Source organism: Arachis hypogaea, chromosome 19, assembly GCF_003086295.3.
Source record: "Arachis hypogaea cultivar Tifrunner chromosome 19, arahy.Tifrunner.gnm2.J5K5, whole genome shotgun sequence".
Classification (NCBI taxonomy): Eukaryota; Viridiplantae; Streptophyta; class Magnoliopsida; order Fabales; family Fabaceae; genus Arachis; species Arachis hypogaea.
In genome coordinates, this window is record NC_092054.1 from 153,897,294 (window position 1) to 153,922,002 (window position 24,709).

At 35.1% G+C, this 24,709-nt stretch overlaps 1 protein-coding gene across 1 annotated transcript; it reads left to right on the forward strand.

The window, feature by feature from the left end:
• Positions 1-17,842: 17,842 nt before the first annotated feature.
• LOC112775046 (F-box/LRR-repeat protein 10) lies at positions 17,843-21,214 on the forward strand. The gene is made up of 4 exons (XM_025818518.3): positions 17,843-18,270; positions 18,463-18,668; positions 18,877-18,970; positions 19,524-21,214. The coding sequence occupies exons 1-4, from the start codon at positions 18,109-18,111 to the stop codon at positions 20,970-20,972; spliced, it is 1,911 nt and encodes a 636-aa protein (XP_025674303.1). The 5' UTR covers positions 17,843-18,108; the 3' UTR covers positions 20,973-21,214.
• Positions 21,215-24,709: the final 3,495 nt, after the last annotated feature.

Consider the following 24,709-nt stretch of genomic DNA (forward strand, 5'->3'; position numbering starts at 1 on the left):
AATATCATAAGTTACAAAATAAGTCTCTAAAAGTAGTTTTTATACTAAACTAGTAACCTAGGTTTACAGAGAATGAGTAACTAGATACAGAGAGTGCAGAAATCCACTTCCAGGGCCCACTTGGTGAGTGTTTAGGATGAGGTTCTAATGCTTTCACGTGCATGTGCCTTTCCTGGAGTTAAACTCCAGCTTGGATGCCAGTTTGGGCGTTTAACTCCAGCTTTGGTGCCAGTTCTGGCGTTTTACGCCAGAAAAGGGTCTCTGACCGGAGTTTAAATGCCAGTTTGGCCATCAAATCTCAGGCAAAGTATGGACTATTATACATTGCTGGAAAGCCCAAGATGTCTACTTTCCAACGCAATTAAGAGCGCGCCAATTGGGCTTATGTAGCTCCAAAAAATACACTTCGAGTGCAGGGAGGTCAGAATTCAAGAGCATCTGCAGTCCTTTCTCAGCCTCTGAATCAGATTTTTGCTCAGGTCCCTCAATTTCATCCAGAAAATACTTGAAATTACAGAAAAATACACAAACTCATAGTAAAGTCCAGAAATATGATTTTTTGCATGAAAATCAATAAAAATATCACAAAAAGTGACTGAAACCTGTTAAAAGTTACATGAAAACACTACCAAAAAGCATATAAAATATCCGCTCATCATAGATCCACGACATCAACAACGGGGTGCAGCCTGCAATATCTGTGACGCCCTGCTGAGAAGCCAAAGATAAGGACTGATACGTCCAGGCCAGCACAGCCGAATCCCAGAAAAACGATCTACACTCTGCAAAGTCCCATAGCAGCGGAAGCCAACAAAGGTGCACCAGATTGTTCGACTTGCCGGTCATCAGATACCCTCCGATCAGTAACATGATATAACACCTGGCATACTGTCGGATACGATTCCGTAGCCACACAAGCTTCAAGGTGAAGTACTCCTTCCTCTGCGCCGCCTGCTATGCTGCCACGGGAGGCCTTGCGCCGAGGAGCTGCTCCACCAACGCCCACGTCTCCATATGGTACCACCTCCCAAAGTCACGGAGGCACTCCCGGACAGGGTTACCGTGTCCCTATAAACCAAGGTGGTACGCCGCGTCCTGCAAGGTGATAGTGACCTCACCTCACGGGAGATGAAACGTGTGCGTCTTTGGACGCCATCGCTCCACCAGTGCCGAAATCAGGAAATTGTCAAAAGTAAAATTCCTGAGGGGCACAGTGTCGTCGAATCCGGCCTCAGCCAAATACGGGACGATGGCATCTGGTGGGGGTAAAGTGTGGCTCACTCGCCGGGGCAACAGGAGGCGAGGCCTATGAATAATGACAAACGAAAATCATATTTAAATTATACAAAACAAATTATACAAACTAAACTATAAATTATAAATTCTTTGTTTCACATTTTCAAAAAATTAATTGTACTTTTCGTAATATTTATCTATCAAACATCTCACAAATAATTATGTCTATTACTACTTTTATTACAAATTAACCAATACAATACAAAATAAAGGCTAAAGACCTAACTCCTAATCCATATATGCATGACTGCCCTAACAATGGCAACATCGTTTAATTTAACAACCTTAACAAAACTAATTTCGAAGTCGGCCACTCCGGCGTAGTAGGTCGTCTCATTCAGCCTATTAATGTCTTCGTCATTACCCGCTTGGTGCGCCATCTCCGCTCGGGTCAAATGTATAGTCAAAAAGGGTTGAAAGAGGGGAGAAAGAGGTTGACAGAGTCAAAATGGGTCCCGAAAATCGACTGTAAACGACTTCTATATATAGGTGCACACCTACCATATCTCATTTACACTGTAAACGAGATATACACGTGTTACACATACGTTTCATATCTCGTTTACAGTGTAAACGAGATACGTTCATTGTCATCTCGTTTATACTGTAAACGAGATATGAAAGGAAAATTTAAAACGGTAAATTTTCAAAAATTTATTTATTTCAGTAAATACTATATTTATTTTATTTATAAAAATATAAAAAATCCAATAGCGATTTACAAAAATATATAAAAGTTATAATTGTATTTTCAGTTAAAGAAAGTGATAATATGATAATATGTATTTATAATTATTTTATTTGCATAATTTATTCTATTTAAAATATTGATAAAAATTAGATAAATTTATTTTTGTAATTATTTATTAAAGACGTAATAATTCTTAACATCTTTTAAGAGATTTAGATCAATTATTTTATATAAATGAATATTTTTATGTGAAGACTAATTTATTTTTAAAAAATCTAACTTAATCAAAATTGGTTAAAAACTAAAGTATTGAGTTAAAAATTAAAAAAAAAAAAAAAGAAATGCTATTAGAAAGTTATCATTTAGCCATTAACTCAATCTCTTTAACATTCCTAGGAAAGAAAAACTAATATAGTTATTATTGTTTAACTTTTTCCTACATTCCATCATGAATAGTTGTGCCTTGCGTGTAAGTCTTTAAATAGTCGTCGTTACTGCGTTTGGTTATTAGAATAGGATAAAATAAAATACAAACAATAAAAACATAAAAATTAGTATTTTTATATTTTATTTGATAATAAATTATAAAAGTTTAATTTAATTTAATTTATTTTATTCAATAAATTTATAAAAAATAATTATAAAAAATATAATTATAAAAATTTAACAAGAATAATAAAAAAAATAAAAAATAAATTGTATTTTCTGTTAAAATAAATATAAAATATATTAATAAATTATTTGTTAAATACAATTTTGTGTTTCTGTATCTCTGTATTAATTATAATTTTTTTGTTGTTGTTTCATGTTAGTAAATAATAGCATATTCTATTCATTCTTTTTTTTAATGGTATTTTTTAGTCGGATAAGTTAAAGATTGATCGGCCACAAATTAAAATTTTATTTAATAGTTTGTCGTTAGTTAATAAATTATTATATATATAAAACAGAATTTAAATCCTAAATAAATTAATAAATTAATTATTCGACCAATTCAAATTGATTTATTCTACTTATACATAAAAAAGTTTAATTTATCATAAGGGAAATCAAATTTAATTTGGACGACGTATAAGGTTTAGAACCTTCATGTTTGAATCTTACCAGGTTTTCTAAAAGACAAATTTTACTATCATTTATACAGTTATTTTACTCGATTTTTTTTTTCAATTATCAATACCAAATAAATTTATAATTTCAAATTTGTTTTACAATTTTATTCCGGAAGTGAAAATAACTATTTTGTAATTATTTCAGTGTCTCGATGGTTATATAAGTTTTAAATTTAAATTCGGAGCAAAAAAACTCATTTTTTATAAAAACATTTCTTTTTTCTTAAATGAACAAAATGCATAATTGAAACGGATAGACAAATAAATTTAAGAACTAAAACTTGAAGATTAAAAAGAGTAAATACAAGAGGTCAAAAGTAAAGTAAAATGTAAAAGTTAAAATAAAAAGAAAGAAGATAAAAAGGAATAAAAAGATAAAAAATTTTAACCAAAAATTGAAAAAATAAAGTGTAAGTGTTTGAGTTAAAAAAATAACTTAATATTTTCAGTTTTATTTTATAGTACCAAAAAATAAAGAGTATGTTTAAGTTTTTAAGGTAATGTTTGTTTTGATGTATTGAGACAAAATTGGGAGATTGAGATTCAGTATCATGTTCGTTGGCTTAGAGATTAGTACTAAAATTTTAGTCTTTCTTCCTAAAATTCCATTATTTTAGTATCTTCAAAATGTGGGGACACAGGAGAATAAAATTACATTTCTAACCTCGCAGCCAGGGGATACTGGTAGAGCCCTCTGTCTGGTGGACACCACTGTGGGAATCTCTGGAAGATTGGTGCACGGAATTGTGAATCACACTTTTCACAACTCCGGTGCCACTAACCAGCAAGTACACTGGGTCGTCCAGTAATACCTTACGTGAGTAAGGGTCGATCCCACGGAGATTGCCGGCTTGAAGCAAGCTATGGTTATCTTGTAACTCTTAGTCGGGATATCAATAATAATTCTTAGTTTTATTTGTAAAAAAGTAAAAGCGCATGAAATAAATAATACTTGTAATGCAGTAATGGAGAACTGGTTAAGGTTTCAGAGATGCTCTACCTCTTGAATCTCTACTTTCCTACCACCTTCTTCTTCAAACACGCAAGGCTCCTTTAATGGCAAGCTGTATGTTGGTGGATCACCGTTGTCAATGGCTACCATCCATCCTCTCAGTGAAAAAGGTCCATGTACATGGCTAATCATTTGTCGGTTCTCACTTGTGTCGGATTAAGATCCATTGATCCTTTTGCACACTGTCACTGTGCCCAACAGTTGTGAGTTTGAAGCTCGTCACAGTCATCCCTTCCCAGATCCTACTCGGAATACCATAGACAAGGTTTAGACTTTCCGGATCTCAGGAATGCTGCCAATTGATTCTAGCCTCTACCACGAAGGTTCTGATCTCACGAGTTCAAAAGCTCTGTTGTCAGGAGAGACAATCAAACTCATGAATCAGGAGCCCAAGAGATACACACTCAAGCTGTCGCTCAATGACTACGTTGAGCTCAGATAGAACGGAAGTGGGTGTCAGTCACGCGTTCATAGAATTGAGAATGATGATGAGTGTCACGGATCATCACATTCATCACATTAAGGTACGAGTGAATATCTTAGAATAGAAACAAGTGTGATTGAATAGAAAACAGTAGTAATTGCATTAATCCATGGAGACACAGCATAGCTCCTCACCCCCACCTATGGGGTTTAGAGGCTCATACTGTTGAAGATACAATAGGATTTGTCAAATGTCATAAGTTACAAAATAAGTCTCTAAAAGTAGTTTTATACTAAACTAGTAACCTAGGTTTACAGAGAATGCGTAACTAGATGCAGAGAGTGCAGAAATCTACTTCTGGAGCCCACTTGGTGAGTGTTTGGGCTGAGGTTCTAATGCTTTCACGTGCATGTGCCTTTCGTGGAGTTAAACGCCAGCTTGGATGCCAGTTTGGGTATTTAACTCCAGCTTTGGTGCCAGTTCTGGCGTTTTACGCTAGAAAAGGGTCTCTGACCGGAGTTTAAATGCTAGTTTGGCCATCAAATCTCAGGCAAAGTATGAACTATTATACATTTCTGGAAAGCCCAAGATGTCTACTTTCCAACGCAATTAAGAGTGCGCCAATTGGGCTTTTGTAGCTCCAGAAAAATCCTCTTCGAGTGCAGGGAGGTCAGAATCCAACAGCATCTGCAGTTCTTTCTCAACTTCTGAATCAGATTTTTGCTCAGAGTTCTTAAGTCTCAAGCAGAGTTCTTAAGCACACTCTTTTTGCTTTGGATCACGACTTTAACCACTCAGTCTCAAGCTTTTCACTTGGACCTTCATGCCACAAGCACATGGTTAGGGACAGCTTGATTTAGCCGCTTAGCCCTGGATTTTATTCCTTTGGGCCCTCCTATCCATTAATGCTCAAAGTCTTGGATCCTTTTTACCCTTTCCTTTTGGTTTAAAGGGTTATTGGCTTTTATGCTTGCTTTTTCTTTTTCTTTTTTTTTTTTGCCTTTTTTTTTCGCAAGCCTTGTATTTCACTGCTTTTTCTTGCTTCAAGAATCAATTTTATGATTTTTCAGATTATCAATAACATTTCTCCTTTTTTTATTATTCTTTCAAGAGCCAACAATTTTAACATTCATAAATTTCACTATAAAAAAATGCACTGTTCAATCATTCATTCAGATAGCTAAAGTAATGCCACCACATATAAATAATTTGAATTTTTCTTATTTTATACTCGAAATATTTGCACCCTTGTTCTTATAAAAAAAAATCTACTATTTTATTCATGTTTAATGATGATAAGAGGAGTAAATTATAGCTATATTGGAAAATAAAAATAAAATACTACTCATGCAATTCGAAAATTAAAAAATTAAATGCTACTAATACTAATGTTCATGCAATGCTTAAAATAGGTTCCTAATACTAAAAGTTATCACAGAGTTAGGACTCAACAACCTTTATTTTGAGAGGTAGGTGCTGCTTCAATCTGTGGGATGTCTGGCTTTTCAAAGGATAGCCTCTGGCATTTTAACTCCTGTAGCTCACGCCCTTGCTCCCTTTGTTCCGTGATCAGTTTGCAGAGTATGCTGTTTTGATTCTGCTATTCTTCTTTGAGTTGATCCATAGCTTCTTGCAGTTTGGCAACAGATGCCTCTAAGCGAGCCCAATAGTCAAATTGAAGAATTTCTGGGAGAAGCTCATGCGCCCTCCTCTTGGTGGGGTTGTCTTGAGCTTGAGATACATCCATTATCTTTTTAGTGATTGAGTGCTCAGTTGGGATGAACTCATCCACTCCCATATGTACCCCTGCATCCTTACATAACAGATAGATCAAGCTTGGGTAAGCCAATTTGGCCTCAGTAGATTCCTTTTGTGCAATTGTGTATATTTCACAAGGAATTAGCTGATGAACCTCCACTTCTCTTCCCAGCATAATACAGTGAATCATCACTGCTCTTTTTATAGTAACTTTAGAGTGGTTACTTGTGGAAAGAATGGAACGCCCAATGAAATCCAGCCAGCCCCTAGCAACTGGCTTGAGATCTCCTCTCTTTAGTTGGTTTGGGACACCTTTTGTATTGGTTATCCACTTGGTTCTAGGGAGGCATATGTCCTCTAGAACTTGATCTAGCTTTTTATCTTTAGCCATTCTCCTGTTAAAGGATTCTGGATCATCTTGCAGTTGAGGAAGTTTAAGGTCTTCTCTTACTTTATCAATGTGGAAGTAAATAACCTTTCCCTTGACCATAGTCCAAAAGGTGTGGAAGGCAGTTCCTTCCATTCTTTGCTTATCTGTCAGCCACAGATTTGCATAGAATTCTAGGACCATGTTTCTTCCCACATTCTTTTCAGGATTAGCTAGGATTTCCCAGTCTCTGTTTCGAATATGCTTTTGGATCTCCGGATATTCATCTTCTTTCAGATCGAACTTAACTTCCGGGATCACTGATCTTTTGCATGTGATTTTAAAGTAATGATCTGCATGATCTTTAGTGCAAAACCTCTCTTGCATCCAAGTTTTTGGATTGTTCTCTTTCTTGCCTCTTGGAGTGGTTTGTTTTCCTTTAGGAGCCATGATCTTGGTGAGTCTTAGCCCAGTGATCACGGAAAAGCACACCAAACTTAGAGATTTGCTTGTCCTCAAGCAAAAGAAAGGAAAGAAGAGGGATAGAAGGAGAGAGAGATTCGAATGGTGGAAGAATGGGGATGGCCGAATGGGTATATAAAAGGGAGGGGGTGGGTTTCGAAATTTTGAAAAAGATATGATAGAAAGACATGATTGGTAAAAGATAAACATGATATGAAAAAGATAGGTTTTTAAAATTGAAAAAGGTGGAAAAGATATGAGGAAGTTAAGTTTGAATTTTGGTTTGGAGCATTAAAAGATAAAAAAAAAGATAACATTGGTGATTTAAAAAGATATGAAAGATATTTGATTGATGAATGAGTTTTGAAAAAGGGTTTGAAAAAGATTTTATAGAAATTAAATATTTTTATATATTTAATTTTTTTTTAATAGGATTTTGAAAAATGAATATTTGTAAAATTTTTATGCAAGAAATTATGAATTAGATCATGAAAAGTTAAAAAAAATTGAATTGGGAACGAAATTACCTCCCCCTTGTCAAGCAGGCGTTAAACGCCCAGAATGGTAGCCATTCTGGTGTTTAATGCCCATCTGGTGGCCAATTCGGGCGTTTAAACGCCTAGCCAAGTACCCTGGCTGGCGTTTAAACGCCAGAAGTCCTTTGTCACTGGGCATTTTTCTGAACGCCCAGGATGCTGTGTATTCTGGCGTTAAACGCCCAGAATGATACCATTACTGGCGTTTAAACGCCCATAATGGTAGCCATTCTGGAGTTTAAACACCCAAAATCCTTCTTTACTGGCGTTTTGATGCCAGTGAGCTCTTTTTCTCTGTGATTCCTCTGCTTTATGTTCTGGACCTTCATTTCTCTATATTTATTTAACTAACATGAATAAGCTTATAAAATTGTTGCAAACATCTAATTTGAAAATGGCTGGGTTGCCTCCCAGCAAGCGCTTCTTTACTGTCTTTAGCTGGACGTTACTGAGCTTTAATCTAGTCTTAGTCTTGAGCATTCTTGCTCAATATTACCTTCAAGGTAATGCTTGACTCTCTGTCCATTAACAATGAACTTTTTGTTAGAGTCAGTATCCTGAAACTCTACATATCCATATGGTGACACACTTGTAATCACATATGGTCTCCTCCACCGGGATTTTAATTTCCCGGGGAATAATCTAAGCCTATAGTTAAATAACAAAACTTTCTGTCCTGGCTCAAAGACTCTAGATGACAGCTTTTTGTCATGCCACCTTTTTGCTTTCTCTTTGTAAATTTTGGCATTTTCGAAAGCGGTGAGTCTGAACTCCTCTAGTTCATTTAACTGGAGTAATCTCTTCTCTCCAGCTAACTTAGCATCAAGGTGGAGGAACCTGGTTGCCCAGTAGGCCTTGTGTTCCAGTTCTACTGATAGATGACAGGTCTTGCCATACACAAGCTGGTATGGAGAGGTCCCTATAGGAGTCTTGAATGCGGTTCTGTATGCCCACAGAGCATCATCCAGACTTTTTGCCCAATCCTTTCTACGGGTACGTACAGTCCATTCCAGAATTCGTTTTAGTTCTCTATTCAAGACTTCAGCTTGCCCATTAGTCTGTGGATGATACGGAGTTGCTACCTTGTGGTTAATTCCATACCGGACCAGAACAAAGTCAAGCTATTTATTGCAAAAATGAGTGCCTCCATCACTGATCAATATTCTAGGGACACCAAACCTGCTGAAGATATGCTTTTGAAGGAACTTCAGCACTGTCTTAGTATCATTAGTGGGTGTTGCAATTGCCTCTACCCATTTAGATACATAGTCTACTGCCACCAGAATATAAGTGTTTGAATATGATGGTGGGAAAGGCCCCATGAAGTCAATACCCCATACATCAAACAACTCAATCTCTAAGATCCCTTGCTGAGGCATGGCATAACCGTGAGGCATGTTGCCAGCTCTCTGGCAGCTGTCATAGTTACACACAAACTCTCGGGAATCTTTATAGAGAGTAGGCCAATAGAAGCCAGATTAGAGAACCTTAGTGGCTGTTCGCTCACCTCCGAAATGTCCTCCATATTGTGATCCATGGCAATGCCATAAAATCTTCTGCGCCTCTTCTCTAGGCACACATTTACAAATTATTCCGTCTGCATATTTTTTAAAAAGATATGGTTCATCCCACAAGTAGTACTTTGCGTCAGAAATTAATTTTTTCATTTGCTATCTACTGTACTCTTTGGGTATAAATCTCACAGCCTTATAGTTTGCAATATCTGCAAACCATGGTACTTCCTGAATGGCAAAGAGATGCTCATCCGGAAAGGTTTCCGAGATCTCAGTAGAAGGAAGGGACGCTCCTGCTACTGGTTCTATCCGGGACAGGTGATCAGCTACTTGGTTCTCTATCCCTTTTCTGTCTCTTATTTCTATATCAAACTCTTGCAGAAGCAACACCCATCTTATGATTCTGGGTTTTGAATCCTGCTTCGTGAGTAGATATTTTAGAGTTGCATGGTCAGTATACACAATCACTTTTGACCCCACTAGATAGGATCTGAACTTGTCAATGCATAAACCACTGCAAGCAACTCCTTTTCTGTGATTGTGTACTTTTTTTGTGCGTCATTTAAAACACGGCTAGCATAATAAATGACATGCAGAAGCTTATCATGCCTCTGTCCCAATACTGCGCCAATGACATGGTCACTGGCATCACACGTTAGTTCAAATGGTAATGTCCAGTTTGGTGCATAAATAATTGGTGCTGTGACCAACTTAGCTTTCAGAGTCTCAAATGCCTGCAAACACTCTGTGTCAAAGATAAATGGCGTGTCAGCAGCTAGCAGATTACTCAGGGGTTTTGCAATTTTTGAAAAATCCTTTATAAACCTCCTATAGAATCCTGCATGCCCCAAAAAGCTTCTGATTGCTTTAACATTGGTAGGTGATGGTAATTTTTCAATTACCTCTACCTTAGCTTGATCCACCTCTATCCCCTTGTTCAAAATTTTGTGCCCAAAGACAATTCCTTCAGTCACCATAAAGTGACATTTTTCCCAATTTAAAACCAAATTAGTCTTTTGGCATCTTTTCAGAACAAGTGCTAGATGGTCAAGACAAGAGCTAAATGAGTCTCCAAATATTGAGAAGTCATCCATGAAGACTTCCAGAAATTTTTCTACCATATCAGAGAAGATAGAAAGCATGCATCTCTGAAAGGTTGCAGGTACATTGCACAGACCAAATGGCATTCTTCTGTAGGCAAATACTCCAGATGGACATGTGAATGCCGTTTTATCTTGGTCTTGAGGATCTACTGCAATTTGGTTGTAACCTGAATAGCCATCCAAAAAGCAGTAGTATTCATGACCTGCTAGTCTTTCTAGCATCTGGTCTATAAATGGTAAAGGAAAGTGATCCTTCCTGGTGGCTGTATTGAGTCTTCTGTAGTCAATACACATACGCCACCCTGTAACTGTTCTTGTAGGAACCAGTTTGTTCTTTTGATTATGAATCACTGTCATGCCTCCCTTCTTTGGGAGGACTTAGACAGGGCTCACCCAGGGGGCTATCAGAAATAGGATAAATAATCCCAGCCTTTAGTAATTTAGTGACCTCTTTCTACACCACTTCCTTCATGGCTGGATTCAGCCGCCTTTGTGGTTGAACCATTGGCTTAGCATCATCCTCCAACAGGATCTTGTGCATGCATCTAGCTTAGCTAATGCCCTTAAGATCACTTATGGACCACCCAAGAGCTGTCTTGTGCGTCCTTAGCACTTGAATTAGTGCTTTCTCTTCCTGTGGCTCTAAAGCAGAGCTTATGATTACCGGAAAAGTGTCATCTTCTCCCAGAAATGCATATTTCAGGGATGGTGGTAGTGGTTTGAGCTCGGATTTAGGAGGTTTCTCCTCTTCCTGAGGAGTTTTTAAAGGTTTTTCTGTTTTCTTTGGTTCCTCTAGATCAGACTGAGCATCATTAAAAATGTCCTCTAGCTCTGATTCGAGACTCTCAGTCATCTTGACCTCTTCCACCAGGGAGTCAATAATATCCATGCTCATGCAGTCTTTTGATGTGTCTGGATGCTGCATAGCTTTAATAGCATTTAACTTAAACTCATCCTCATTGACTCTCAAGGTTACTTCCCCTTTTTGGACGTCAATGAGAGTTCGTCCAGTTGCTAGAAAAGGTCTTCCTAGAATGAGAGTTGCACTCTTGTGCTCCTCCATTTCCAGCACTACAAAGTCAGTGGGAAAGACAAATGGCCTAACCGTGACAATCATGTCCTCAATTACGCCTGATGGGAATTTAATGGAACCATCAACAAGTTGGAGACATATTCGGGTTGGTTTGACTTCTTCAGTCAAACCAAGCTTTCTGATAGTGGATGCAGGGATCAGGTTGATACTTGCCCCAAGATCGCATAAAGCTGTCTTAGTACAAGCATCCTTTAATGTGCATGGTATCATAAAGCTTTCGAGATCTTTAAGCTTCTCTGGTAAGCTTTTTAGAATGACTGCACTGCATTCTTCAGTGAGAAAAATTGTTTCAGTTTCCCTCTAATCCTTCTTATGACTTAAGATTTCTTTCATAAACTTAGCATAAGAGGGTATTTGCTCAAGTGCCTCTGCAAACGAAATCTTTATTTCAAGAGTCCTGATATAGTCTGCAAAGCGGGCAAATTGTTTATCCTGTTCCTCTTGGCGGAGTTTCTGAGGATAAGGCATCTTGGCTTTGTATTCTTCAACCTTAGTTGCTGCAGCCTGCTTAAGGGGGTTGTTATCAGCACTTGAAAGTGTCTGACCCCTCTTTGGCGTCTGAACGCCAGGAATAGTGGGTGCCTGGGCATTTAACGCCAGATTGCTACCCTTTTCTGGCGTTTGAACACCAGAATTGGCAGCTGAGTGGGCATTTAACGCCAGGTTACTGCTCTTTTCTGGCGTTTGAATGCCAGAATCATTCCTCTCTGGGCTCTTACGGTCCTCAGAGGGATTTTAGGCAGTAAATTGGTCATCCTCTGTCAGATGTTCTTTTCTCGTCTTCCTGTTGCTTTGATTTGAGACGTTCAGTGTCTTTCCATTCCTTAAATGAACAGCTTGGCATTCTTCTGTTATCTGCTTGGATAATTGCTGTTTTATCTGATTTAATTGTTTTTCCATATTCTGGTTAGCATCTTTGGTTTCTTGTAGCATATCCTTAAATTCTGCTAGCTATTTTGTTATAGAAAATAGTTGTTGATTGAGTTCAGCAACTTGTTCTGGAGGACTAAATTCAGTGGATACTGTCTTGGCCTCTTCTTTCATGGAGGACTCACTTCTTAAGTACATATGCTGATTTCTAGAAACCGTATCTAGGAGCTCTTGAGCCTCTTCAATTATTTTTCTCACGTGTATAGATCCACCAGCTGAGTGGTCTAGAGATATCTGGGCTTTTTTTGTAAGCCCATAATAGAAGATGTCTAACTGCACCCATTCTGAAAATATTTCAGAGGGGCACTTCCTTAGCATCTCTCTGTACCTCTCCCAAGCATCATAAAGGGATTCATCATCCTCTTGTTTAAAGCCTTGGATGTCCAGCCTTAACTGTGTCATCCTTTTTGGAGGAAAATATTGATTCTGCCTACTCGAACAATCCTTGGCAACGGTGCCAAAAACTTGGTGCACGGAATTGTGAATCACACTTTTCACAACTCCGGTGCCACTAACCAGCAAGTGCACTGGGTCGTCCAAGTAATACCTTACGTGAGTAAGGGTCGATCCCACAGTCAACAGTTGTGAGTTTGAAGCTCAACAGTTGTGAGTTTGAAGCTCGTCACAGTCATCCCTTCCCAGATCCTACTCGGAATACCACAGAGAAGGTTTAGACTTTCTGGATCTCAGGAATGCTGCCAATTGATTTTAGCCTCTACCGCGAAGGTTCTGATCTCACGAGTTCAAAATCTCTGTTATCAGGAGAGACAATCAAACTCGTGAATCAGGAGCCCAAGAGATACACACTCAAGCTGTCACTCAATGACTACGTTGAGCTCAGATAGAATAGAAGTGGGTGACAGTCACGCGTTCATAGAATTGAGAATGATGATGAGTGTCACGGATCATCACATTCATCACATTGAGGTACGAGTGAATATCTTAGAATAGAAACAAGCGTGATTGAATAGAAAACAGTAGTAATTGCATTAATCCATGGAGACACAGCAGAGCTCCTCACCCCCACCTATGGGGTTTAGAGGCTCATAATGTTGAAGATACAATAGGATTTGTAAAATATCATAAGTTACAAATTAAGTCTCTAAAAGTAGTTTTTATACTAAACTAGTAACCTAGGTTTATAGAGAATGAGTAACTAGATACAGAGAGTGCAGAAATCCACTTCCAAGGCCCACTTGGTGAGTGTTTAGGCTGAGGTTCTAATGCTTTCACGTGCACGTGCCTTTCTTGGAGTTAAACGCCAGCTTGGATGCCAGTTTGGGCGTTTAACTCCAGCTTTGGTACCAGTTCTGGCGTTTTACGCCAGAAAAGGGTCTCTGACCGGAGTTTAAACGCCAGTTTGGCCATCAAATCTCAGGCAAAGTATGGACTATTATACATTGCTGGAAAGCCCAAGATGTCTACTTTCCAACGCAATTAAGAGCGCACCAATTAGGCTTCTGTAGCTCCATAAAAACCACTTCGAGTGCAGGGAGGTCAGAATCCAAGAGCATCTGCAGTCCTTTCTCAGCCTCTGAATCAGATTTTTGCTCAGGTCCCTCAATTTCATCCAGAAAATATCTGAAATTACAGAAAAACACACAAACTCATAATAAAGTCCAAAAATATTATTTTTTGCATGAAAATCAATAAAAATATCACAAAAAGTGACTGAAACCTGTTAAAAGTTACATGAAAACACTACCAAAAAGCGTATAAAATATCCGCTCATCATAGATCCACGACATCAACAACGGGGTGCAACCCACAATATCTGTGACGCCCTGCTGAGCAGCCAAAGATAAGGACTGATACGTCCAGGCCAGCACAGCCGAATCCCAGGAAAACGATCTACACTCTGCAAAGTCCCATAGCAGCGGAAGCCAACAAAGGTGCACCAGATTGTTCGACTTGTCGGTCATTAGATACTCTCCGATCAGTAACATGATATAACACCTGGTGTACTGTCGGATACGATCCCATAGCCACACAAGCTTCAAGGTGAAGGACTCCTTCCTCTGCGCCGCCTACTATGCTGCCACGGGAGGCCTTGCGCCGATGAGCTGCTCCACCAACGCCCACATCTCCGTATGGTACCACCTCCCAAAGTCACGGAGGCACCTCCGACAGGGTTACCGTGTGCTCGTAAACCAAGGTGGTATGCCACGTCCTGCAAGGTGATAGTGACCTCACCTCACGGGAGATGAAACGTGTGCATCTTTGGACGCCATCGTTCCACCAGTGCCGAAATCAGGGAATTGTCAAAAGTAAAATTCTTGAGGGGCACGGTGTCGTCGAATCCGGCCTCAGCCAAATTCGGGACGATGACATCTAGTGGGGGTAAAGTGTGGCTCACTCGCCGGGGCAACAGGAGGCGAGGCCTATGAATAATGACAAACGAAAATCATATTTAAATTATACAAAACAAATTATACAAACTAAACTATAAATTATAAATTCTTTGTTTCACATTTTCAAAAAATTAATTGTACTTTTCGTAATATTTATCTATCAAACATCTCACGAATAATTATGTCTATTACTACTTTTATTACAAATTAACCAATACAATACAAAATAAAGGCTAAAGACCTAACTCCTAATCCATCTATGCATGACTGCCCTAACAATGGCAACATCAATTTAACAACCTTAACAAAATTAACTTCGAAGTTGGCCGCTCCGGCGTAGTAGGTCGTCTCGTTCAGCCTGTTAATGTCTTCGTCATTACCCGCTTGGCGCGCCATCTCCGCTCGGGTCAAATGTATAGTCAGAAAGGGTTGAAAGAGGGGAGAAAGAGGTTGACAGAGTCAAAATGGGTCCCGAAAATCGGCCATAAACGACTTCTATATATAGGTGCACACCCACCATATCTCATTTACACTGTAAACGAGATATGAAAGGAAAATTTAAAACGGTAAATTTTCAAAAATTTATTTATTTCAGTAAATACTATATTTATTTTATTTATAAAAATATAAAAAACCCAATAGCGATTTACAAAAATATATAAAAGTTATAATTGTATTTTCAGTTAAAGAAAGTGATAATATGATAATATGTATTTATAATTATTTTATTTGCATAATTTATTCTATTTAAAATATTGATAAAAATTAGATAAATTTATTTTTGTAATTATTTATTAAAGACGTAATAATTCTTAACATCTTTTAAGAGATTTAGATCAATTATTTTATATAAATGAATATTTTTATGTGAAGACTAATTTATTTTTAAAAAATCTAACTTAATCAAAATTGGTTAAAAACTAAAGTATTGAGTTAAAAATTAAAAAAAAAAAAAAAGAAATGCTATTAGAAAGTTATCATTTAGCCATTAACTTAATCTCTTTAACATTCCTAGGAAAGAAAAACTAATATAGTTATTATTGTTTAACTTTTTCCTACATTCCATCATGAATAGTTGTGCCTTGCGTGTAAGTCTTTAAATAGTCGTCGTTACTGCGTTTGGTTATTAGGTTATTAGAATAGGATAAAATAAAATACAAATAATAAAAATATAAAAATTAGTATTTTTATATTTTATTTGATAATAAATTAAAATAAATTATGAAAATTTAATTTAATTTAATTTTTTTTCATTCAATAAATTTATAAAAAAAAATAATAAAAAATATAATTATAAAAATTTAACAAGAATAATAAAAAAATAAAAAATAAGTTGTATTTTTTGTTAATCTTTTTGTATTTTTTTGTTAAAATAAATATAAAATACATTAATAAATTATTTATTAAATACAATTTTGTATTTCTGTATCTCTGTATCAGTTATAAAAAAATTCTTTTGTTGTTTTATGTTAGTAAATAATAGCATATTCTATTCATCCTTTTTTTAATGGTATTTTTTAGTCGGATAGATTAAAGATTGATCTGCCACAAATTAAAATTTTATTTAATAGTTTATCGTTAGTTAATAAATTATTATATATATAAGACAGAATTTAAATCCTAAACGAATTAATAAATTAATTATTAGACCAATCCAAATTGATTTATTCTACTTATACATAAAAAAAATTTATTTATCATAAGGGAAATCAAATTTAATTTGGACGACGTATAAGGTTTAGAACCTTCATGTTTGAATCTTACCAGGTTTTCTGAAAGACAAATTTTACTATCATTTATACAGTTATTTTACTCGATTTTTTTTTTCAATTATCAATACCAAATAAATTTACAATTTCAAATTTGTTTTACAATTTTATTCCGGAAGTGAAAATAACTATTTTGTAATTATTTCAGTGTCTCGATGGTTATATAAGTTTTAAATTCAAATTCGAAGCAAAAAAACTCATTTTTTATAAAAACATTTCTTTTTTCTTAAATGAACAAAATGCATAATTGAAATGGATAGACAAATAAATTTAAGAACTAAAACTTGAAGATTAAAAAGAGTAAATACAAGAGGTCAAAAGTAAAGTAAAATGTAAAAGTTAAAATAAAAAGAAAGAAGATAAAAAGGAATAAAAAGATAAAAAACTTTAACCAAAAATTGAAAAAATAAAGTGTAAGTGTTTGAGTTAAAAAAATTACTTAATATTTTCAGTTTTATTTTATAGTACCAGAAAATAAAGAGTATGTTTAAGTTTTTAAGGTAACGTTTGTTTTGATGTATTGAGACAAAACTGAGAGATTGAGATTCAGTATTATGTTCGTTGTCTCAGAGATTAGTACTAAAATTTTAGTCTTTCTTCCTAAAATTTCAGTATTTTAGTATCTTCAAAATGTGAGGACATAAGAGACTAAAATTTTTTTGGACGAAAACTAAAATTTTAATAACATTTTATATTCTAAAATATTTTTATTTCAATTAATTAATTTTAACTTTATTTTTTGTGTAAATTAAATTAGGACTTTATTCTTATTTCAATTTCTATCTTTCACTTTATCCTAAACACAATACTAAAAATTAATTTTCTTCCAAACATTATCTAAGTGCTTTTGAAAAAAAAAAAAAAAACTTTCAATTTCTATAAGAAATTATATTCCCATTCACTTTTTGGAGGCCTTGTTGCTAATTGGCAGTTATGCTCCTAAGTCCTAACTAAGCATATTACAATATTCCAGAACTAATTTTATGTTGTTTGTTTCATGCATTTTTTAATTTCTTTGTTTGTCCTATAGTCCAAATTTTTGTCATATACATAAAGAGATATTATTTTTGGCCTAAAATTAATTTATTTTGAAAGAAACATAAAAAATTAATTCTAAATTTTATACCAACTCGAGTTGGTTGATGGATTTGACTTTTATTTAAGATATTTTTATTGGTCAATTGATTATTGTATGTACAAAATAAAATTTAAACTCTTAACACTTATTTAAACAAACAAATAAATTGATTATTCCATCAACCCAAGTTGGTTAAGGTGTAAACAAATTAATTAGTTGATTTTTTCCAATAAAAAATATAACTTAGTACAGTTAGTGCTTTTAAAGCCCAAAAGTATAAATCTTGATGGGCCTCGTCAGCTATTACAGGTCTTTTTGTTTAGCCCAATAACCCCCGGAAGCCCACACGCACTCCAAGACTTCATGCCATATTGCCATTGCAACATTATCACAGTTTTCGTTTCTTTCTCTGTTCATCATCAACATCAAGCTTTGGTTTTTATTTATGATGATTCCTTCTAGTAGTCATTTTTGTCATCGTCGTCGTCGCCATCATCATCATCATCATCATCATCATCACAATCGTCTTCTAACTAAACGCATCTAAGTGGGGAATAACATCAAGCAGGTGGTGGGTCTTTTTTGGATCAGATCAGATCCAAAATCAAGAAGATGGAAATGGAGGTGAGCCTGGATGAGCTTCCTTCGGCTCTTCTGGCCACCATAATGACCAAGCTCGACATCGCTTCAATCTGCTCCTTGGCTTCAACTTCCTCCACCTTCCGCTCCTGCGCCAAACACATCCTCTCTTTCCTTCCCACTTTCCATCTCTTGGTATGCATCAAACAAACCCTATCACTATTCTTTTCATAATTGCACTCCCGAGTCGACCAAGTTCGTTTCTTTTCTTGATATGGGTTCTTCGTTTGTAACTGCCAAAGTGGTGGATTTTCCATTTGGGAGTTTCAAAAAATTCATTTTTACCCCCTTCTCTGAAGAAAGGTTCTTTTTGTGGTTCGGTTTCAGGATATTGCGCCTTCTGGGGAGTTGCTGAGGCCATTGCTACCACCAAATCGGAGCCTGAAGAGCCTCAAGGTTGATTGTGGTCGCCTTGACGATTCTGCTATACCTGTTCTGCTGAAACCCTCGTTGCATGAACTTTGCCTGCATAACTGTGCTGATTTTAGTGGCAAGCTTCTTTCTGAGATTGGGACCCGTTGCAAGGATCTAAGGTAGATTATGTTCTGCAGTGTTCCTTTTCATGTGTTACTTCTTCTGGGTGGTGATGCTGAATAACATGCAAGTTGCATATGTTGCATGCTTCATATACTGAAAAGCTTCATTTGGGGATTGGTGTGTAGCTTAATTTCGTGAGTTTCATATTTCGGTGCAAGTTTGTAGTGCCGGTGTTATTGGATCTTGTTATTTACTTTCCATCAGGTCTCTCTACTTGGGTTCGGTAGCAGAAAAAAGAGGGAGGGCCATTCATATTAATGATCTGGAGGAGTTACTCAGCAGCTGCTCCCAGTTGGAAGTAAGGAATAACTATAAAAACAAGCTAACAAGATATAACTAAAGTAAAAAAATGTAACCTAAGTAAAAGCTTTTCAGATTCTTAAGTAGAAATTTCTCTAAGTTACCTTAGTTGATTTGCCTACTTTCGTTTTAATTTTCATCATGTTTGGATGGGAAAATATCGAAACAATAAGATCTTGTGGTTGCATTTTGATTAATCTTCACTGATCCTTGTAAGTTCTTCAATGATGTTGAGCTTTACCTGCCATAACTGATCACTATATTCTTTTTGTTCAAGACCATTCCTATTCCCACATTTGCTACTTTTGGAGTTTCTTCTAAATGGTATCATCTCCTTCACAATAGGAATCCAGATGAATAATTGAAATGACTAACTCCATCATAATGGCTCATTCATAATAACATGGTCAAAAATTTTCCTTATGGCCTCCCCTGAAGTTTTTATATATTTTCTGCCTTCCTTTTTCCCAACTGTAAATATACTGACATGTTTGCTGGAACTGTGGTTCTCGTGCAATTAGATTTAATATGATTTCTGATTGTTTTGCTAGGCACTTATCCTGATGTTTGATGTCTCTCTCTTTCTTCGCCACAACTTTGCTCGAGTTTGGGCTTCTGCCTCTGAGAAACTCACTTCTCTTGAAATTGGTTACATTTCTGCAGTTACAGTGACTGAACTGCTTAGCCCAAATTTGGGGTCCCATCAGTCCTTAAATCCTGTTCAATCATCAGTATTGCCAAGAATTCAGAAACTATGCCTTTCAGTAGACTATATAACCGATGCTATGGTTGGTACTATATCCAAAGGTCTCCCCTTGTTGACTCATTTGGATCTTCGAGATGCACCACTTATTGAACCAAGAGTTACTTTTGATCTAACCAATGCTGGCCTTCAACAAATTAATCAGCTTGGGAGATTGAAACATCTTTCATTGGTTCGAAGCCAAGAATTCCTGATTACTTACTTTCGAAGAGTAAATGATCTAGGATTACTTCTAATGGCTGACAAATGTGCAAACATGGAGAGCATATGTCTTGGTGGCTTCTGTCGTGTCACAGATACCGGTTTCAAAACTATCCTACATTCGTGCTCACGCTTATGCAAGTTTAAGGTCACTTATGGGACTCATTTAACTGATCTAGTTTTTCATGATATTTCTGCAACGTCCCTTACCTTGACACACGTGAGCTTGAGGTGGTGCAATCTGTTAACAAACCATGCAGTATATAGTTTGGCATCAAACAAGGAGCTTAAAGCCCTTGACTTGAGAGATTGTAGAAGCCTGGGGGATGAAGCTCTACGGGCCATTGGCTCTCTTCCAAAACTGAAAATGTTACTATTAGATGGGTCTGATATAACTGATGCTGGACTTTCTTACTTAAGACCATCTGTTATCAATTCGCTGTTCGTGTTGTCTCTCCGAGGGTGCAAGAGACTCACAGACAAATGCATCACGGTCCTATTTGATGGCTGTGGTATGCTGGAATTGCGAGAACTGGACCTATCCAATCTTCCTAGCCTATCAGATAATGGAGTTTTGCTGCTGGCAAAGAGTCGGATTCGCTTTTCCGAACTCCGGATGCGGCAGTGCCCTCTGATTGGCGATACTTCAATCATGGCATTAGCTTCAATGCAGGTTGATGAGGCTGGATGGCATGGAAGCAGTCTGCGCTTATTGGATCTTTACAACTGTGGTGGCATTACACCACTAGCATTTCGGTGGTTAAAGAAACCGTATTTCCCAAGGCTTAAATGGTTGGGAGTGACTGGAAGCGTTAATAGGGACATGGTAGATGCTTTAGCTACAAGTAGACCTTTCTTGCATGTAGCATGCCATGGTGAGGAGCTTGGGGCTGATCCTTATGATATCTCAGATGGTTTATACACCCATGATTACGATGAGGTGGACGAATTTGAGCAGTGGCTTCTTGAAGCTGATGTCAATAGCGAGGATGAAGAAATGGGTGATGCTGAAAATAATGAAGTACTGGCTGTGTAATTTGTTCATTAACTGTTGTATGTGTCCATGATTGTGTGTTTGTATTTGTATTTGTATTTGTATTTGTATTTTGTATTTTGTATTTTGTATGTGTGTATCGTATTCTCTGGTTAGTTGTTATTTGCCTTAGCCCATAGGGGTTTTAGCCTCTTAATACTTATTGTATGATATTAATGTATCTTAAGTAGATTAAAAATTACATGGTTTATCTGAATCTAATCGTGATCTGATGTTTATTTGGACATTTAGTTTTATTTCTAGTCCTCTGACTCCTAGTTGTGTTCAAATTATGAATGATTTGTACCTGTATGGATCATTGAGTCTCACCAATCTGTATCTTTCTTAGAAAAAAAGAAAGTCTTATTATGGTCTAATCTTTATTCAATAATTCTTCAATAAGGAAATATGAGTCTGCAAATGTAGCAACACCATCACTATTATAATTTTGGCCAAGAGAAATATGCTTTTCTTCAGATTACTAGACTAGGCAGTATTTTGAGGCATGCCATAACCATCCAAACAATTTCTTCAGAAACACATCTACTAAGAAAACACACACAGCTTGGCTTTTGGTCTTCAAATGTTAACAAAGCTCTCTTATTGTTTCTTCGTTTCATGGTTTTTGAATGCTCTTTTTTTGGCAATGGGTTTTTGGGTCTAATACTTTTCAGTTTTCAGGTAATGTATTTTTCACCAAACATAGTCTGTAGGCCCAAATGATTAGTATATAGAGAAGGAAAATATCATAAACAATTAAACATGACCAAAAAAGGAAAAGAAAAAGAAAATATCATAAACAGTATTTAATATCTGCGTGCTGCATTCCATTTCTCTTGTGCTAATATGATTATATAAGCTAACATGATTGTATATGATTATATAATGTCCATTTCAAATTAGAGGGGAGGTGAAAGGCTTTTATACTTGGGACACAAGAAAGTGATAAATAGTATCCCCCCAAAAATAAATAAATGAGTAAATGCTGTATTATTTGAGACGTGAATTGTATATATGCCTTTGTAATTGAAAATGTAATGGAATGAACACAGTTTTCATTGGTATCACTAAATACTTTCCAACCCAAGAATTATATAATAAAACCATCGCTACCATAGTATCGTTGTGCATGCAAATATCCAGTTGACATTTAAAAGCTTATAAAAAAAACAAACTTTCTCTTTTTTTTTTTTACAATATATTAAACATTGTTATTTAACTTTGACCTATTCCAGTTTATGGATTTATGATAGAATATCCAGGAATATGTACCCCCAGAAAATATAATTAAAAAATAATCAGGGTTAGATGGAGCTTAATTGGTACATGGATAAAAGAATATTCTCAATATTCTGTTATTGAAATGCTCTAAAGTACAAACAAAAAACGAAGATCACATGATTACAATGTAGCCAAGTTAATTTAAAGGAACAAGGGCTGCATGCATGGCTTTGAACATATTACTTTGGATTAATAAAATAAAATATTTTTGTGTCAACCTAAGTAAAAATTAGTTATTAGGGGCTGCATGCAATGTAAATGTTGAGAAGGTTAATCCTGCAAGCCTAAACCATACATGTTCACACACCACACAGAAGCACAAAATAGACTTGAACATGGCACACTTTAATTACGTGAATAACAAATATTTTCACCTGAAATTTATTTTAAGAAAATTACAGAAATACAATAAAACAATAATAAGATAATAAAATTATTTGGTGAAGATTAATTATTTGAATCGGTTATTTTAATCATGTATGGTCATCAACCTTTTCTCTCCTAATCTAGGTCTTAATTTATTCCTAGTAAAGCGCAGACATAAATTATTTCACTACAAACAGAACTCCACGTACTTATTGTGATAATCAGAGAAAGAACCTACCTTCTTTGCACCGGTCTTAGCACAAAAAATTGATAGAATTCCTGTACCGCATCCAAGAACAAGAAATGCTTGAACAATAAGGGAGATTCTACGGTGATGAAACTCAATTTCATCTTCACCTAATGAAATAACGTGTCTTTTCTTTTATGATTACGCATGTCCTATGGGAGTGACGGTCTCGTTACAATTGTCACAGTTGATTCTAGTACAAATAGAATTGGAACGATGGGACCTACAAATTATAGCATTTGTCCCCAAAATTACTTAATTATAAATTTAAAATTGGTCATAAACACATGTTAACGATTCATTTAAAGAAATATATTTATAATACTTTATATTATTTTAATTTTTTTTGTAGACCTGGTTTTGGATTCTAATAAGGGGGTTTTCGCACGTTTAAAAAGTAGGTGTGCACAATAAATTTGTTAGTCAATTTAGATTAAGTTTGAGCAATAAATAAATTAATTAATTAAAAATGGGCCTCTATAGAAAAGAAAAATTAAAAATGTGTGAACCTTTTTAGGAATACAAGACCAAATAATAAAAAAAATCAATTTCCTAGTGTCTATTATTTGATGTTGAATTTTTCTTTAATAATATTAAAAATTTATTCATTTTTATATTTTAAATTAAATATTAACTATTTAAACTTTTTTTATTAATTAAATATCAAATTTTTAAATTCTATAACAAACACCATAAGAAAAAAAATTTTCTTTCTCATATTTTGTTATTATTAATAAATTATGAACAATCTTAAACTCCACAGATCACAATACACTCAAGGTCACTATTAGAAGCACCATTTATTAGGTACTTATTAGGTATGCAAGTATAAGTATCTATTAATATTAAGAGAGATGTATACAGTAGTTAGATTATAGTTGTGCAATTGTTCTTATAATTAATATTTTGGCTTTTTATTTTTTAGTCGATATTTTTGTTTTATTATTTTTTAAAAGACAGTGATGTAATTTAATTTAATTTAACTACCAAATTTATAGTCAAAATAGTTTCTTTTAAAAGAATACATATAAATAATTTTCATCTTTAAAACTATAAATAATTAGTCTAATTAGTTATTATACAAATCAATCTTATTTGTCTTGTTAACGTTAAATCTATAATATTCTCTAATAATATTGAACCGATTTGATTCTAAATTTAACTAATATTGTCGAATTTATTTTATAAATGGATAGACATATTATTCCCAAAACCCATTTTTATATTTTGAATTATAAAACTTTGACGATTTTATATGAAAAATGTAATTTTTTTTTTGGTAATCAATGCAAATTTTATTTAAGAGTAAGAGAAATAATCAATATCAACATAAAGTCACAAAAAAACAATCAACAACATGGACATAATCACATAAATATACTAATGAGCCACTCAAATTTTTTTGTTTTTTTTTTTTGTGTTATATGAAAGTAAAAGATCTAACTTCTGCAAAACACAATTAATAAAAATGATAGTGGGATCACTTAAAAAAATGATAGTGATATACTAAACCATGATGGGTGTGTGAGTATATATATTTCCTTATAACAAGATATATCCTTCGTTATATTTAATGTAACTTCTAATTTAAATTTTTTAAAGAAGGCAACATTTCTGTTTATTTAGGTTAAGTGTTATGAATTTATGACATGATCGGAGAAATTTGTTGGCCATAAACTTTTTTTCTTTGGATTTTTTTTTACTATTGGCCATAAACTTTCTTTTTTTTTTTTTTTCTTATTAGTAATAGAGGTTCATTATTTATTTATTGCTCAAACTCAAGCTAAACTGATTAACAATTTTACTGTATATAATCCACTCCTAAATTGCATGAAAGTTTTATGAG